Here is a 17410-nt window from a genome sequence, read left to right as displayed (position 1 = left end):
CCGAATACAACAGGTACACCTTACAGTGAAATGCTTACTTACAGTGTCAGTGTTTCATCTAGAAATACGTTTCACATTGCAATACATGTTCATATAATGTAATTGCCTTTCACAATGCAATGCTCACATTACTTTTGATATGATTCTCTTCTCTTTAAAATAATTGTACTATTACTTAATCTGACTGCTCTTAATTGATAATCACTTAGCCATTTTATAAACCTGTAGATGTTATATGTAAACCGGTTTGTCTACTACAGATTTTGAGAACTACTCAGTTCACACTGCTTTGTTAAAATTGCAATGGCCAATACAGTACCGTAATATCGTAATATATTGCATTTACGTAGAAGACGTTTTTAACCAAAGTTACAAAAGTCCACACATTTGGTATGTGACCCCAGTGGGAATCGAACACCCAACTCTGGTGTTGCTAGAGCCATGCTCTTATGAACTAAGCCACGTACAGGACCACTACACAAGTACAATACAATACTGTAAAATACAATACACAATCACAATACAGGTGGAAGATGTATGATTGACAACCACATGAGCGTACCACCCTCCTTGAAGCCATGGATGAGGCATGCAATGGTTTCAGTTCAGACCTACAGTATGCCAGGCCAAAAGGTTTTTCACCAGGTGCGTGAACCATGAGAATATGTACTGCGATTTTGATGAGAACCTATGGCCAAATGCTCAAGACAGGCTTGATGCAAACTAGTGCCTGCTAAACATTGTTTCTTTAACTTATTTCATGTGATTATATTGTGAAAGAAGTCTTCAATGATCACAACTTTGATCACACAAATTATGAAAATGTGATGTTCAGTATATTTTTATGGGTAGTGCAAGTGTATTGCCTAATTTACAGCACTGTAGCATACTACATTCAAAGGACAATTTTGAAACATGTATCTAGCTTTTTTTGTTATTTGATTTTAACTGGCTGTTAAAATAACTGCATTGAGAAGATATCATTATGTAGTGTTTGGTGATTAAACCAATGTACTCATTATATTTCACAATGAACTTGTATTTGGTTGTGTGGTTGTGTGGTGAAAGATGTCTGCAAACAAAATTAATGCACAATGAAAGGTTTTGAATGTAAGACTGGCTGCGTTACAAGTGCTACCAGTTTGAGTTTTATACCAACAGTTTTGAAAATTCACCACATACTTGTGAAAATAGTACCAAAGCGATAACACTGTAAACAGGATAGCACATGGTTTAGTGACAGTAACACAAATCACAATGTATCCAATCATATATCATGCACACTCAGTTGAATGTTATTTCAGGGTTTGGTCTATTTTTAGGTTCTCTGTGACTACATTGTAAACGTTTTACACACAAATGTAAAATGTTGTAAATGAGAACTTGTTCTCAACTGGCCTACCTGGTTAAATAAAGGTGAAAAAAATGGGGCCTCTTAATGAATTACATGGAAAAACACAGTAATAAAATATCATTAGCTAAGCACAGACGCAGAACACTCAGCTTAGAAAGGTTTAGAAATACACAGGTAAAACATTTCCCCAGAAATCTATCGCACGGAATGAATAGGAGCGGCATTTCCTCTGAAGTTTGGCAACTCTCATCTTGAGTGCCCTCCAGCACACTTGACTTAAAACAACCAGTGTTCAGCTAACCTTGAGTGTCCAAAGCTCCACTGGCTTTGAGACAGATTCAACCTTTTTCTCCCTGCCAAAAACGGTCTTCAGCCTGATCTCCATTACAAAACCAGGAGGGCCCACTTCACTCGGCAGCTGCCCAATAAGGCTCCTCTCTCACCAGTCACATAACAGCACATTTCCATACATGATTTACCTCAGTGGTTTACCCAAAAGGCTCAGACTTTTCTCTTTCCATCTACGCAGGCCAGCCCCTTTGTCTCATTGGGCCACGGTTCCAGCGGACCTGCTCTCACTTGGGGCCAAAGCCAGGCCTCTGGTACTTTTCATTTTTAATTTAAATAACAGTGGCTAACTGTGAACTTTAACACCTTCTCACCAAGCAACTGTTTTGATTATGCAGAGGTTGTTGACCTTGCTATTCACAAGTCCTCACTGTTAGAATTAGCTATGGAAAATCGTCCCGATGCTGAATCTAGTTGATGATCCCTGCACTAGTGTTACAGTCGAAAAACAGCATTAAGGCACCAGGGGAGTCTGGGATACAGAGTCCACTTGGGCCAATGCCCAGAGCAGAGGCCCCTCTGAAGCCAAGAGCAAAGGAGGGGGAGAGGGAGGGAAGGATGGAGAGAGGTAGGGTGGGAGGTAGAGAAGAAAGGAGGGAAGGAGGGAGGGAAGGATGGATGGAGAGAGGTAGGGTGGGAGGTAGAGAAGAAAGGAGGGGGAGAGGGAGGGAAGGATGGAGAGAGGTAGGGTGGGAGGTAGAGAAGAAAGGAGGGAAGGATGGAGAGAGGTAGGGTGGGAGGTAGAGAAGAAAGGAGGGAAGGATGGAGAGAGGTAGGGTGGGAGGTAGAGAAGAAAGGAGGGAAGGATGGAGAGAGGTAGGGTGGGAGGTAGAGAAGAAAGGAGGGAAGGATGGAGAGAGGTAGGGTGGGAGGTAGAGAAGAAAGGAGGGAAGGATGGAGAGAGGTAGGGTGGGAGGTAGAGAAGAAAGGAGGGAAGGATGGAGAGAGGTAGGGTGGGAGGTAGAGAAGAAAGGAGGGAAGGATGGAGAGAGGTAGGGTGGGAGGTAGAGAAGAAAGGAGGGAAGGATGGAGAGAGGTAGGGTGGGAGGTAGAGAAGAAAGGAGGGAAGGATGGAGAGAGGTAGGGTGGGAGGTAGAGAAGAAAGGAGGGAAGGATGGAGAGAGGTAGGGTGGGAGGTAGAGAAGAAAGGAGGGAAGGATGGAGAGAGGTAGGGTGGGAGGTAGAGAAGAAAGGAGGGAAGGATGGAGAGAGGTAGGGTGGGAGGTAGAGAAGAAAGGAGGGAAGGATGGAGAGAGGTAGGGTGGGAGGTAGAGAAGAAAGGAGGGAAGGAGGGAAAGTGGAGAATGACGTTGTCTGAAACCAGGAATGTGAATATAAGACGCTAATCTAAATCACTCCGTCCATGAGGCTACGTGAATGTGCATCATATTGTTACCTGGGATTTGTGTATATCAGCAACTGCGTAGTTTCCTTGTGAGATCCACTTGGTTTCCTCAGCTAGCTGGAAGCCTGTCCCTGAAAGGTTGATGCTGAATCGACCCTGAGGAACCATAGAAGTAGGGAGGAAAGAAGAGAAAGAGAAAAGAGAGAGAGAGCGAGAGAGAGAGGGGGAGATATCAGCACCCCCCACCATGCCAACCACAGAAAGCAGTAGAGAGCAGTTCACTAACATGCAGCAGCTGCATTTACGTTTCATCAAAGCCCAGCTGATATAAGCCAGACAAAACCCAGTGACAAATAGCAGACGCTTTACTGTATCAACAGCTATAAACAGAGGGGGGAAGATAATTCAGCCAGAGGTAAGCATCTACAGTCGAGTGTCTCTTGAAACTCTCGTATGGAAGCATAAATATTAGTCAAGTTCACAGAGCATGGTGTAGTGCAGCATTTCCCAAACTCAATCCTCGGGACCCCAAGTTTTGTTTTTTGCCCGAACACTACACAACTTATTCAAATTATCAAAGCTTGGTGATTAGTTGGTTATTTGAATCAGCTGTGTAGTGCTAGGGCAACAACCAAAACGTTCCCCCAGGGGGGGCCCAAGGACCAAGTTTGGGAAACCCTGGTGTAGTGTATGGCTAATTTAAATGCGTGGATAAGTGGTGTGTTGTGTTGATGGAAATGAAAAACATGTTCACTAACTCTTAGCAAACAATAGAATGTTTCTTTATTAACTTAATAGCTTTCATTGGGGTCTTTTTGGGTCATTGGAAACACATCTCCTGAAATGACTCGGAAGAGGGTAGGAAAAGTGAGGGGAAAGCAGGTGTCTTTGAAGGATGTAGGACCGCAGTCTGCGACACTCTGGAGACAAATCATACAGTGCAATCAGAAAGTATTCATACCCCTTGACTTATTACATTTTTGTACATTTTTTGTTGTGTTACAGCCTGAATTCAAAGTTCATTAAATATGTTTTTTTCTCAATCATCTACACACTATACAAAGTGAATTTAAAAAAATCTGAGATTTTTGCAAATTTATTGAGAAGGCAATAGAGAAATATCTCATTTACATTAGTATTCCCACCCCTGAGTCAATTCAATACATGTTAGAATCACCTTTGGCAGGGTTTACAGCTGTGAGTCTTTCTGGGTAAGTCTCTACGAGATTTGCACACCTAAGTCAAAACCGTAACTAGGCCACTCAGCAACATTCAATGTCGTCTTGGTAAGTACCTTCAGTGTATATTTGAACTTGTGTTTGAGGTTATTGTCCTGCTGAAAGATTAATTAGTCTCCCAGCGTCTGTTGGAAAGCAGACTGAACCAGGTTTTCCTCTAGGATTTTGCCTGTGCTTAGCTGTATACAATTTGTTTTTATCCTAAAAAAACTCCATAGTCCTTGCCGATGACAAGCATACCCATAACATGACGCAGCCACCACCATGCTTGAAAATATGAAGACTGGTACTCTGGTGATGTGTTGTATTTACCCCAAACATAATGGTTTGTATTCAGGACATAAACATAATTTCTTTACCACATATTTGTAGTTTTACTTTAGTGCCTTATTGCAAACACTGTCAATTAGGTTAGTATTGTGGAATAACAACGTTGTTGATCCATCCTCAGTTTTCTCCTGTCACAGCCATTAACCTCTGTAAATGTTTTAAAGTCACCATTGGCCTCATGGTGAATTCCCTGAGCGGTTTCCTTCCTGTCCGGCAACTGAGTTAGGAAGGATGCCTGTATCTTTGTAGTGACTGGGTGTATTGATACACCATCCAAATTGTAATGCATAAGTTCACCATGCTCAAAGGGATATTCAATGTCTAGTTTTTTTCTTTTTTACCCATCTACTAATAGGTGCCCTTCTAGGTGAGACATTGGAAAACCTTCCTGGTCTTTGTGGTTAAATCTGTGTTTGAAATTCACTGCTCGACGGAGGAACCTTACAGATGTGTGGGGTAGAGATGAGGTAGTCATTCAAAAATGATGTTAAACACTATTGTTGCACACAGAGTGAGTCCATGCAACTTGTGACTTGTTAAGACATTTTTTTAAACCTGAACTTATTTAGGCTTGCCATAACATAGGGGTTGAATACTTATTGACTCAAGACATTTCAGCTTATCATTTTTTACTCATGAACAAAAATGTCATGAACAAATATTGCACTTTGACATTATGGGGTATTGTGTGTAGGCCAGTGACACAAAATCTCAATTGAAACCATTTTATATTCAGGCTGCAACACAACAACATACTTTCTGAAGGCACTGTACGTGCTGCACATTGGGAGCTGGATGGGACTGTGGGAAAGGTGACATATACACGTACAGTAGAACCCCTTCTTCCATGCACTGGCTGGAGCATGCACTGGCTGGAGCATGCACTGGCTGGAGCATGCACTGGCTGGAGCATGCACTGGCTGGAGCTTGCACTGGCTGGAGCATGCACTGGCTGGAGCATGCACTGGCTGGAGCATGCACTGGCTGGAGCTTGCACTGGCTGGAGCATGCACTGGCTGGAGCATGCACTGGCTGGAGCATGCACTGGCTGGAGCTTGCACTGGCTGGAGCATGCACTGGCTGGAGCATGCACTGGCTGGAGCATGCACTGGCTGGAGCTTGCACTGGCTGGAGCTTGCACTGGCTGGAGCTTGCACTGGCTGGAGCTTGCACTGGCTGGAGCATGCACTGGCTGGAGCATGCACTGGCTGGAGCTTGCACTGGCTGGAGCATGCACTGGCTGGAGCTTGCACTGGCTGGAGCATGCACTGGCTGGAGCATGCACTGGCTGGAGCTTGCACTGGCTGGAGCATGCACTGGCTGGAGCATGCACTGGCTGGAGCTTGCACTGGCTGGAGCTTGCACTGGCTGGAGCATGCACTGGCTGGAGCTTGCACTGGCTGGAGCATGCACTGGCTGGAGCATGCACTGGCTGGAGCTTGCACTGGCTGGAGCATGCACTGGCTGGAGCATGCACTGGCTGGAGCTTGCACTCCCTCACACCACAGGAGGTTGGTGGCACATTAATTGGGGAGGACAGGCTCATGGTAATGGCTGGAGCGGAATAGGTGGAATGGTATCAAATACATCAAATACATGGTTTCCATGCGCTTGGTGCCATTCCATTTGCTCCTGTACCTCACACACTCCCCTGTCTCTGATATGAGGGCAGACCCCAGATGAGGGAGACGTTGCACAACACTAGAAAGACATGGGACTAATACAGTCTCACATACAGCATCTGTGGTGAGGGGAGAGAGTAGAGGGATAGCACATGGTGTGTCGGTTTGCCAGCTGTAGACAGGGTGTATTTGGTGTGTGTTTGCCAGGGCTTGGTGTGTGTGTGTGTGTGTGTGTGTGTGTGTGTGTGTGTGTGTGTGTGTGTGTGTGTGTGTGTGTGTGTGTGTGTGTGTGTGTGTGTGTGTGTGTGTGTGTCAGCCGTCTCCTCTCACAGACTAACAGGATCTGATCTGCAGACACCCCACTCACAGAACACACCCCTGCTCTCTCTGTTCACAGTATCACCACACTCAGCATCTGACTAAACTCTTGAGCATTAGGCTCTGCTGGAACTAAGCACACATTGAACTCAACAGCACAATTATACGGTCAGACACACTACCGAAGACACAGCTGGTAAACAAGATGAACCAAGACTAGTTAAGTCCATACAAGTCCTTAGTCCTAACCTCAGAACTCACGCCCTAGTGAAGACTTGAGTCAAACCTTTTTATTCTCCACTAGTTCTCTCCCAGTGGCTCCCTGGCCATGCAGTTCTTACCTGTGGACACCGGGCGGCGCTGTAGCAGTCTCCAGCTGTAGCAAAGGGAACTCTGTGGCCGTCGCGTGTGAAAGCAAACTGCCAGTCTATGGCTGAACGACAAGAGAGAGAAACAATGGCAGGACATATTAGTAAACATGACAGAAGCTTGGTGAAAAATGAATCGGGAACATAGCTCGGTCTGTTTGACTGGTCAGCATAACTACGACAGCTCATATAACATCAAAAGAACAGCCTACATCTTCCAAAATGAGTACACTTTCACATAACCTGAATCCAGTCTTGCTTTTAGGGGTCACCATAATGGCAATATCAGTATAATTCCATCTACTTAGTGCAATTTAAACTGATCCCCCCAGGCCCTTTAATTGTGTGCTCCTAAAAGACATCTTGATCCCATTAACCCCACTCTGTTTGGACTTAATGAAATGTCTATGTGAGGATAGAGAGGAGTGGGGAGGAGGCTCTGACTTCCAAGCATGTGGGGGAGCCAAGCATGGTACTCTGACACTAGCTGGTTAGCATTGACATTCAGGTTAGTGTAATGAAATCTGATGTAGCGTGTGTGTGTGTGTGTTTCAATAATTGGTAGGCTAGTCTATGTGGCCTTGCTGAATGTGTTCTGCAGCTGATTCGGGCCCACTCACTGATGATGTGCATCTTGCTGAGGTCCAGTCGTACTCTGGTGAAGGTGGAGAGGCCAGCAGCGGTGTAGTCTCTCCTACACTCACAGTCCTCTCTCCTGGTCCCGTTAGCAGGGCACTGTGTGGGGTCTATCAGTCTGAAGAGAAAAAGAGCCACCAAGTTCATATAAAATGTGTCCTCCACACTTTTGACAGTGTTACATGATGATAAATGAAGTAATCCACAGCCCCATAGGTTGCTTTACCTGAAGCCAAAGACTTCAGAGTAGTTCTCTCCCTCTCCGGTCGTCAAGGTGATGTACTCCCGCGGCCTGTCAGTCTGCATTCCTGCACAGTAGACCTGAGGAGGAAGAGGAGGTGGAGAAGGAGGAAGGAGTGAGGAACGCGCCCAGAAATTAAAATCAAAACCTCTTCAGGACGACACACGCTATTTCTAAACCTGCCCTGGGTTGGCCTTCTCAAATGGACAGCCAGACAGCCAGACAACCAGACAACCAGACAGCCAGACAGCCAGACAGCCAGACAGCCAGCCAGACAGACAGACAGACAGACAGACAGACAGACAGACAGACAGACAGACAGACAGACAGACAGACAGACAGACAGACAGACAGACAGACAGACAGACAGACAGACAGACAGACAGACAGACAGACAGACAGACTAAAGAACTTCCCTTCAGTTTCAATAATTTTCTATTGTATTGCATCTGTCAGTGAGACTACACCAGACTGTAAAGCCAAGCATGATCACTGGCCAACAGGGTTTTTGTTGACTGACATTGTCATAGATACTCTCTCTATTCATTTACCATTTCCATTTGCAAAATAAGTCAGTAATCACTATATAAAATGTTATAAAACGGTGCCCAGTGCACTTAATAAGAAAGATGATACCATAGTCTTACTTTGAGTGCTTTTCCTTGTACGTTGAGAAACTGTTCACCATCAGGCTGGACGCCAGACAGACTCTGGACGTCACTGCAGCTAGTGGGCAGATGGCCTAAGAGAGAGAACAAAGGACATATTTAGGAGAGGTATAGCTATGGTACAGAGGTTTATCACACATATACAGTATAACAGGAGTTATGGAGTCTGTGGAGGCTGAGGCTACTGTATGTCTACTCACAGGCAGGGCTGCTGCAGACTTTGCTGGCTTCTGGTTTAGTGTCTGAGGGACAACTGTCACTGCCTTGTCCCTCAGTAGACACACACTGCACTGTCCTCTCCATCACCCCACCTCCACAGCTTACTGAACACTGAGGGGGAGAGAAGAGCAGGTGTAAGGGAGCCTGCCAGGATGAAAAAAGCACTAAACATACTGTACCGCTGATAATACATAGAGACTGGAAGCCACTCACAGGTCCCCAGACTCCAACTCTCCACTCGTGTGTTGGAGGACAGGGGCTTTGGCTACACGGCATGTAGCTCTCAGGGGGGGTCCCAGGGCAGTTGGACAAAGACTGATGCCCATACTCATAGTTATCATTCCCAGCATGCACCTCACTGCAGGAGACTAGGCGTCTGTGGTATCCCTGTCCACAGCTGGCCGAGCACTGCCACGGGAGAGAGAAAATGCGATAAGATAACAACACTGCAATCAAGCACGATCAGATAGGACAGTAATGTTAGATAACATTATTAAAGTGGCATGATTGCATTTTGAAACAGGCCCATTCATTGACTCTCACCTCTGTCCAGTCCCCTGTGATCCAGATGAACTCACAGACGTGGGTATTACAGCTCTCAGAGTCATCTGGCCTTCTCTGATCCACACAGAACATCTCATGGACCTCCTCCCCTGTCTGGTCCATACACAGCACTGCTCGACGCCGGTGGCCCGACCCACACGACTTACTACACTGGAATGGAAGCGGGAACATCACAAACAACGAGAAAAACAAAGTTAATGTCGTCGAAAACAACCCCAAAATCCTTCCCATAGCCCTTATCTGAGTCTTCAGAGTTGAAAAGACTGAAGGGGTGGGGTTAGGGTTTGTTTTCAGCACCAGAAAAAGGTTGGTTCCAAATGTCAAGGTGATTTATGTACAGATTTATTTTATGTTTGATCTAAGACCCTTACCTACATCAAATATGGATATCAAAACAGGAGATAGGGGCCGGAAAACATTACTGAGCCTGACCACTAACGGTAATACTACAACACTAGGATTTGCACAATTTCAACACGTTCTTTTGACTTTCTGTAAGACTTCTTACAGTATGTGACCTTGTTGATCTGACACAGTCTTGGACAAATATGCTGGATGAAGAGTGAGAATTGACTAAATAACACGATGGCAGTGTGCTATGGACTTAACAGCAGTTGTGATGTGTTTATAGTCCGGACTGACTGAAGCTGAGTGAAGTCTCCGGCCGTCACCCTGGTTCTCCACATCCAGATGTATGTAGTAACTCAAGTGTTGTGACGCTGTGGGACTGTGTTATGGTGGTAATCCAAGCGACAAGCTTTTTTGGAAGGGCTTAGAGAGGCCTTGCCTTGCGTCAGAAACACCTCAGCTCTTACGAATGCACTCCAGCTGGTCTTCATCTACCTTATGTGTCCAACGCTGTCAAACAACTAAAATACCTGGAATTGTTGTGAGCTGAGCAGCCATTATGTGACTTAGTGTAATGTAGCCTGCCATAGCAGGCTGTTGAGTTTGGGCTAATATAAAAACATTCTAAATGTGGTATTATAAAATTATAACTTGAACAGCTCAAAGTAGCCTATACTTACAAATACCTATACTGGACAGAAGGACAGAGTAACATAGCCTAGCTCATATAATGATATATTACAACTCCTAGTTATTAGAATGAGTGGCATAGCCTCTGTTATTACAATATATGGTGAGAAAAATAAAGAACAGATTTCCACTAAACCCTTCCCTCAAGCTCTCAGGTTAACTGGCCATATCGGCTGGTCCAGAAACTTGGCCCTACCCATAGCCCACTTAAGCACTAGGCCTAAAAAGGACAGGATATGGCAGAAATGAACATGTGTCTAGCTGTCAGAGCACATGTTTGAGCTATTGCTTGATGTAGGCCCCCTACCTATACAATTATTGTAGATCTGGATGAAGCATATTGAGGTATAGCAGTGGCTAAACAGACTAGAAAGGCACAAGAAATTCCAGCATTAGGTGAGGCAACATGACCTAGTCTCGAAAACCCTACCCTAGGCAACAGTGACTGCTTAGGGTCGAGTTCTTGAGACTGAACTTGACCCGCCAAACGTCCCACAGCAGCAGGAGGTGAACTGCCATAATTACCTCCAGCTGTTTGCAGCGTGAGGGGGTGCCGAGCTCTCTCGACTAATTAGGCTACACTCTCCTCTGAGTGCAGTGATTTCATGCTGCTTGTTGACCTAGATTTAAGGCTTCCTGAACAAAAATACTACCCCCAACCAACATAGCCTGAAAGCAGTGTTTGATAACTTGCGATCATGGGCCTTTCTTACCTAAAGAAAATGAGTTGATGAGACCAGATTGGGTTGAGGTACTTATGTTCAATAAAACATTTATTGAGAAGTTGAAACACAGTGTGCCTCTAAAGCTCGTATCCAGTATGTTTGCAGCTCTATGGGCCTACTGTATTTGTAAAGGAGTTGAATCCTGCAGGGGGAATATGAGAGAAATGGAGTCATCTGATTTTTATCACAGGCACTGCTCTCACACATATGGATTAACTTTTGTGCCTTTAGTATCAAGCAAACCTTTTGAATTTGAGAACGAAATTCTTATTACAGCAAACAAAAATACTGATATTGAAAGCAAAACATTAACCCAAAAATATTGAGAGTAAAATGTATAATATTGCAAGGAAATCTTTTTGAAAGGCAAGACAACGGAATTGTAAATGAATGCAAAAAAAAACATTTTCAGTGAAACGCTTCCCTCTTTGCCTGCAATTTTTTCTATATTTGTTTAAGTTACTCTGCCATTTGCTTTCTCTGCCTTTTTTTGCATTTGAAAAGTTTTGGCATATCATTCCGTGTAGGTGGGTTTAGAGGGAGGCATAGATGATGTGTATCTATTGGTCAACCTGTTTTGGAGTGAACGTTCAACCTCCTTTTTTAAATCCCAGCTAAAGTTAGCAGCTTAAAACAATGGCCAGTACAGCTATGTTAGATAGCTACCTAGCTAGCTGGCAATGCTGAGAGGCACAAGTGTTTTCTGTATGAAAAAGCTTGATTGTTATTTATTTATTTCCATTTTGGATAAAAAGGGCTCAGTGGCTACTAGCTAGTCACTGGGACTGACTAGCCTAGCTAGATAGCATTAACTTTACATTAATGAGGACATCGGGAAACACACTTAGGTGTCTTTTGTGTCTTGTAATTTCACATTTAGAAAATGTATTGAAACAATTTGCAACCTAGCTAACTAGCATGATTAAATAATTTCTATCACAGCCAGCAAGCAAGATATGATGCACTGAAATTACTCTCGCGGTATGTGGCTGTTCAAGAACAAGGGCACTACTAGGGGACTCCAGTGCTGTATGGCCTTGGGTTTTCAAGAGCTAGGGCACTACTATCTGAAAGCTTTTAATTAGACTACACTGTACAGTGTGCATGTACTGTAGACAATTTTGTTTAGCATTTGTCTATTTTTTTTCGGCCTGGCTCTCACACTGGCTGTGTGTGTGTGTGTGTGTGTGTGTGTGTGTGTGTGTGTGTGTGTGTGTGTGTGTGTGTGTGTGTGTGTGTGTGTGTGTGTGTCTGTGTGTGTGTGTGTCTGTGTGTGTGTCTGTGTGTCCATCTGTCTCTCCTGTCTGTCTGCCTGCCTGACTGTCTGTCTGTTTAGTAGTTCCAGATGTGGCTGGATAAGAGTGGTGGTGGGCAACAGTGGAGGGCATTTTCACTCAGTAGTGAGCAAATGTAGAAGCTAATCCTCATGGAGTTCATCTATACCTGCTGATAATATTTATCCTATATTAGGTAGGCCTGCTACTACTTGGATAGATAGTAGGTAGAGGTTGCAAGCATAGAGGTAGATCACGTATATAGTATTTTACTCTATGGTTGCAAGTCTTTACTTGGCACTGATTCTACTCATAGGCAGTAGCAATTTGGTTTGGCCTAAAAGTAATGTTACATCCTGATAAAAACAGAAATACCTTATTTACAAGTATCAAACCCTTTGCTATGAGACTCGAAATTGAGCTCAGGTGCATACTTTTTCCATTGATCCTCCTTCTACAACTTGAGATGTTTCTACATCTCCACCTGTGGTAAATTAAATTGATTGGACATGATTTGGAAAGGCACACACCTGTTATATACTGCCTCACAGTTGACAGTGCATGTCAGAGCAAAAACCAAGCCATGAGGTTAAAGGAATTGTCCGTAGAGCTCAGAGACAGGATTGTGTCGAGGCACAGATCTGGGGGAGGGTACCAAAACATGTCTGTAGCATTGATGGTCCCCAATAACACAGTGGCCTCCATCATTCTTAAATTGAAGAAGTTTAAACAACCAAGACTCTTCCTAGAGCTGGCTGCCCGGTCAAACTGAGCAATCGGGGGAGAAGGGCATTGGTCAGGGAGGTGACCAAGAACCCGATGGTCACTCTGACAGAGCTCTAGAGTTAATCTTTGGAGATGGGAGAACAATCCAGAAGGACAACCATCTCTACAGCACTCCACCAATCAGACCTTTAAGGTAGAGTGGCCAGACGGAAGCCCCTCCTCAGTAAAAGGCACATGACAGCCCGCTTGGAGTTTGCCAAAGGGCACCTAAAGGACTCTCAGACCATGAGAAACAAGATTCTCTGGTCTGATTAAACCAAGATTGAACTCTTTGGCCTGACTGCCAAGCGTCATGTCTGGAGGAAACCTGGCACTATCCCTACAGTGAAGCATGGTGGTAGCAGCATCATGCTGTGGGGATGTTTTTCAGAGGCAGGGACTGGGAGACTAGTCAGGATCAAGGGAAAGGTGAACAGACCAAAGTACAGAGAGATCCTTGATGAAAACCTGCTCCAGAGCGGTCAGGACCTCAGACTGGGGCGAAGGGTCACCTTCCAACAGGACAACGACACTAAGCACACAGCCAAGACAACGCAAGAGTGGCTTTGAGACAAGTCTCTGAATGTCATTGAGTGGCCCAGACAGAGCACGGACTTGAACCCAATCGAACATCTCTGGAGAGACCTGAAAATAGCTGTGCAGCAAAGCTCCCCAGAAGTCCCCGACGTCTGTACTTCCGAGAGGAGCTGAAGCCACCCGAGATCCCTCGGGAATCATCGGGGACGGGCGACTCGTTCACTCTGGAGCCTACGCAACTGGGCAGAGCTAGATTATCGCCTAAGGAACGTTTAACGTAGGCTGAGCTCCAACAGTTGTCTGTATTGTGGTGCTGCGGGGCATTACATAGCCACCTTCCCAGTAAAAGACCAGGCTCATCAGTAGGTACAAGTACACTGGTGGGCCAGACTGGGAGTTTTCTAACTCCCATTACCCATATTCCTTTTCATGTTATCCTGCTGTGTGGGGTGACCGGTCTAAATCTCTCCGGGTGCTCATTGACTCTGGATCTGATGAGAGTTTTATGGACGCTACTCTGGTATCTAACCTATGTATCTCCTCACAACTCCTCTCCGTTCCCATGGACACCAGAGCACTAGACGGACACTCCATTGGCAGAGTCACGCACAGCACAGTTCCCACTAACCTGCGGGTATCAGGCAATCACAGTAAGTCCATACAGCTTCTCCCTCTGGATTTTCATGGCTCCTGAGGCACAACTCCGTTATTGAGTGGACCACTGGTTCTATCCTGGGTTGGAGCCCATTCTTCCACTCACATTGCCTGAAGGCGGCACAACCTCCTCCGGGTTGTCGTCCTATGGGTTTAGGTAAAGCCTCGGATTTCTCTGCCGTTCCCGCAGAGTACCAGGACATCCTGGTCCTCCCGGTTCTGACTCTTTGCCTGCCCTGACACTGTACCCGCCTGCCTGACCATTCAGCCTGCCCTGACCATGAGCCTGCCTGCCGCCCAGTACCTTTTGGACTCTGACCTGGTTTATGAACATCTGCTTGTCCTCGACCTGCCTCTTGCCTGCCCCTTGTTTTTCAATAAATATCAGAGATTCGAACCATCTGCCTCCAGTGTCTGCATCTGGGACTCGCCCTGTGTCGTTATAAGGCTAAGGACTAGATAAAGTGTATTTTTACCTGAAGTTTTTCCTTATTGTAGGCTACTACTTTTACAACTTTAAGTCTTGAAATCTTTGGTTGTTTACTAAACTACTCACTCTGTTTAGTACATGGCGTCAAATGTGAATCCTTAAAGAGATGGGTGGGACTAAGGCTTAAGAGGGTGTGAACGATGCTGAATGGGTGTAGACAAAGAAGAGCTCTCCAGTAGGTGTACCAAAACATTCAAGGGCCATTTTATCAAAAGTGTGGTTACAAGTTTATCAACTTTCAAAGAAGAATTACTTTCCCATTGTTCCTCAACTGCTGTGTATGGTATACCATTTTCTATCACTGAGTCTCTACTTTTATTCAATGTAAAAAAACACAATTTCAAATGTTGCTACATAATAAGGCAGTGGTCACAAATGAGGATGAACTGTCACTCCAAAAAAGGTTGACCAATAGAGACACATCATCTATGCCTCCCTCTACACCCCATGTACAGGGAATGACTGTGGCAAAACTTGGCAAAAGCAAAAAAGAAGGCAGAGAAAGCAAATGGCAGGGTAAGTTAACCAAATATTTTTTTTTAAATGCAAGCAAAGAGGGAAGTTATAATTGAAAATGTTTCGCTGAATATATATATATATATTTTTGCATTAATGTTTTTACAATTAATTTGTTCTTGCCTTTCAAAATGATTTCCTTGCTATATTTATTTTGCTCTCAATACTTTTGGTTAATGTTTTGTTTTCCAAATCATTATTTTTGTTTGCAATACTAAGAATGTTGTTCTTCAATTAAAAAGGTTTGCTTGACATTAAAGGCACAAAAGTAATTCGATACATACGCGCCTTTGCGCGCTCTGGAGCTCCCTCAGCCCCTTCCTTACAGGGAATGTCTCTGGGACGAGCGTGAGGTCCCACTCTGTCTGTCAGCTGCGCTACACCTCGCTTGAAACAGCAGTGCGCGAAATATCCACGCGCCAACTGAGTGGACACGCCGACGCGCACGCTGTTTGTTTATTTCGGAGAACATGCAAATGGGGTTATCCAGAGAGACGTCAAGGCTGCACTTACCGATTGCCACTCTCCCTTGCTCCACCGGTATCGAGAGGGGCAGTCAGTGACCCGGCAGGTCTGGCTGGAGGCCGGACGGGAGGATGGGGGGCATTCAGTCTCCTCCGGGCTGCGCCGGTTTCCAACCTCACAGAAAACTTCCCGCTCCTGTATTCCATTGCCACATGACGCTGAGCACTGAAACATAACAGGACAGAAGGTAAGATGTATTAAAAACGATTCTCTACACGTCTGATATTTACTTGATTGGGATGTCATTCCTCTCCACCAATTTTTTTTCAATCATCACCAAGTTATTTGAGTACAAGTTGACTGTAAAAATGAAATCAATGTGTGATATTTTCTTTTATATATGAACTATTATTTTTCGGAATATGAATTGACTATAAAAAGCACAGGAAGCAGAATTTCATTGAATCATGTATTATTGAACTCAATGCAATTCAAACAAAAATGATTAGATGCACTGTTATTTTTATCTCTGCAATTGATATAACCTCAAAGGATCATATATGGCAATACAAGTGTAACATCTCTCTCTTTAGTTTTAATTGTGTCTTCTAATCACCTGTCCCAGTGGAACAACTAGTCGAGCCAACTACTTCCTACATTAAAATTATACACTTGTTGAAACCAAATATGCAAATGATGTACTCTTTAACATACAGGTGTAGGATCTTAATTTTATTTTGTAGTGTATTTTGATGTTTAAAAAGACTTCTGAAGTTGATAATTTCCACTTCGTAATTTCAGCCTCGATTTTCCCTTATGAAAAATGTATCAACCCCTACACAAATGTCCGTTAATTATAATCCACATAATAATTCACATTTCCTGTTTCTTGTCCTGCTCTAGCAAACTGGCTCAGATTAAGATGCTACATCTGTAGAGTTTCATTATTCATTTCTATGTTTATTACCCTCATTTTAGACCTGTGTGGAATTGAATTCAGGAACCACATGCAGGGAAGGTGGTTGCATTATTCAAGGTTACGCTACACCCACCTTCCTTACTTTCCACAGCAAAGATGTCAGTCACACACACTGGTTTACCTTATCTTTAACCTGGGTTAGTTGGCATAAGTCTTTAGGTCTTCAATAAGGTTATGTCCCTGCATGAGACTACACTAACAAGCAAGGCACTTCGGTTACATGTGCCTGTGAAACTAATGTTTTGAAAGATACAGGTAGAAACGTAGTTAAATGGCATAAATGGTTTGTCATTTTGTTTGTTGACTCACACCAGACCCCTCTATGGTTTATATGTAATACAACTTGACTTAGAATTACATGCTGGCTTCAGGTTGAAGGACATAGCTTATTATTAAGCCTTTGACTGCTGTACCACTACAATTTTCAATATTCAATATCATTCACTACAATTTGCCTCAATATCAACAGCAATACTTCTAAGTAAAGCTAACACATCATAATCATTGCATAACATGATATTGTATTATTCCAAAAAGTATGGGTCTAGAGCTTTGATCCAAAAGATCTAACCACAGGACGTTGTGTGCAAGAAAAATGTAAGCTTGAATCAAGGTTGTGTTTGCAGAATTAAAAAGAGTGTCTTAAAAAGTGGGGCAGAGTGTAACCACAGTGAAAACCCTCCAGACGGTTGGGGTTCTTTACACACGTGTGTTCC

The 17410-nt window shown here is 44.2% G+C and overlaps 1 protein-coding gene across 1 annotated transcript in view; it reads right to left on the bottom strand.

Moving 5' to 3' along the window:
• LOC120065101 (A disintegrin and metalloproteinase with thrombospondin motifs 9-like) overlaps positions 1-17410 on the bottom strand; it is a 63996-nt gene that overhangs the window by 1506 nt on the left and 45080 nt on the right. Inside the window, exons 27-35 of the mRNA XM_039015822.1 lie at positions 15764-15940; positions 9231-9401; positions 8901-9095; positions 8669-8798; positions 8448-8542; positions 7786-7880; positions 7544-7677; positions 6897-6988; positions 3099-3203 (exon numbers count right to left, since the gene is read on the bottom strand). Of these exons, the coding sequence (XP_038871750.1) occupies positions 3099-3203; positions 6897-6988; positions 7544-7677; positions 7786-7880; positions 8448-8542; positions 8669-8798; positions 8901-9095; positions 9231-9401; positions 15764-15940 (1194 nt within the window). The remainder of the gene's footprint in view (positions 1-3098; positions 3204-6896; positions 6989-7543; positions 7678-7785; positions 7881-8447; positions 8543-8668; positions 8799-8900; positions 9096-9230; positions 9402-15763; positions 15941-17410) is intronic.

The sequence above is a fragment of the Salvelinus namaycush genome, chromosome 20 (assembly GCF_016432855.1).
Source record: "Salvelinus namaycush isolate Seneca chromosome 20, SaNama_1.0, whole genome shotgun sequence".
Classification (NCBI taxonomy): Eukaryota; Metazoa; Chordata; class Actinopteri; order Salmoniformes; family Salmonidae; genus Salvelinus; species Salvelinus namaycush.
This window is presented reverse-complemented; position numbering and strand designations above follow the sequence as displayed.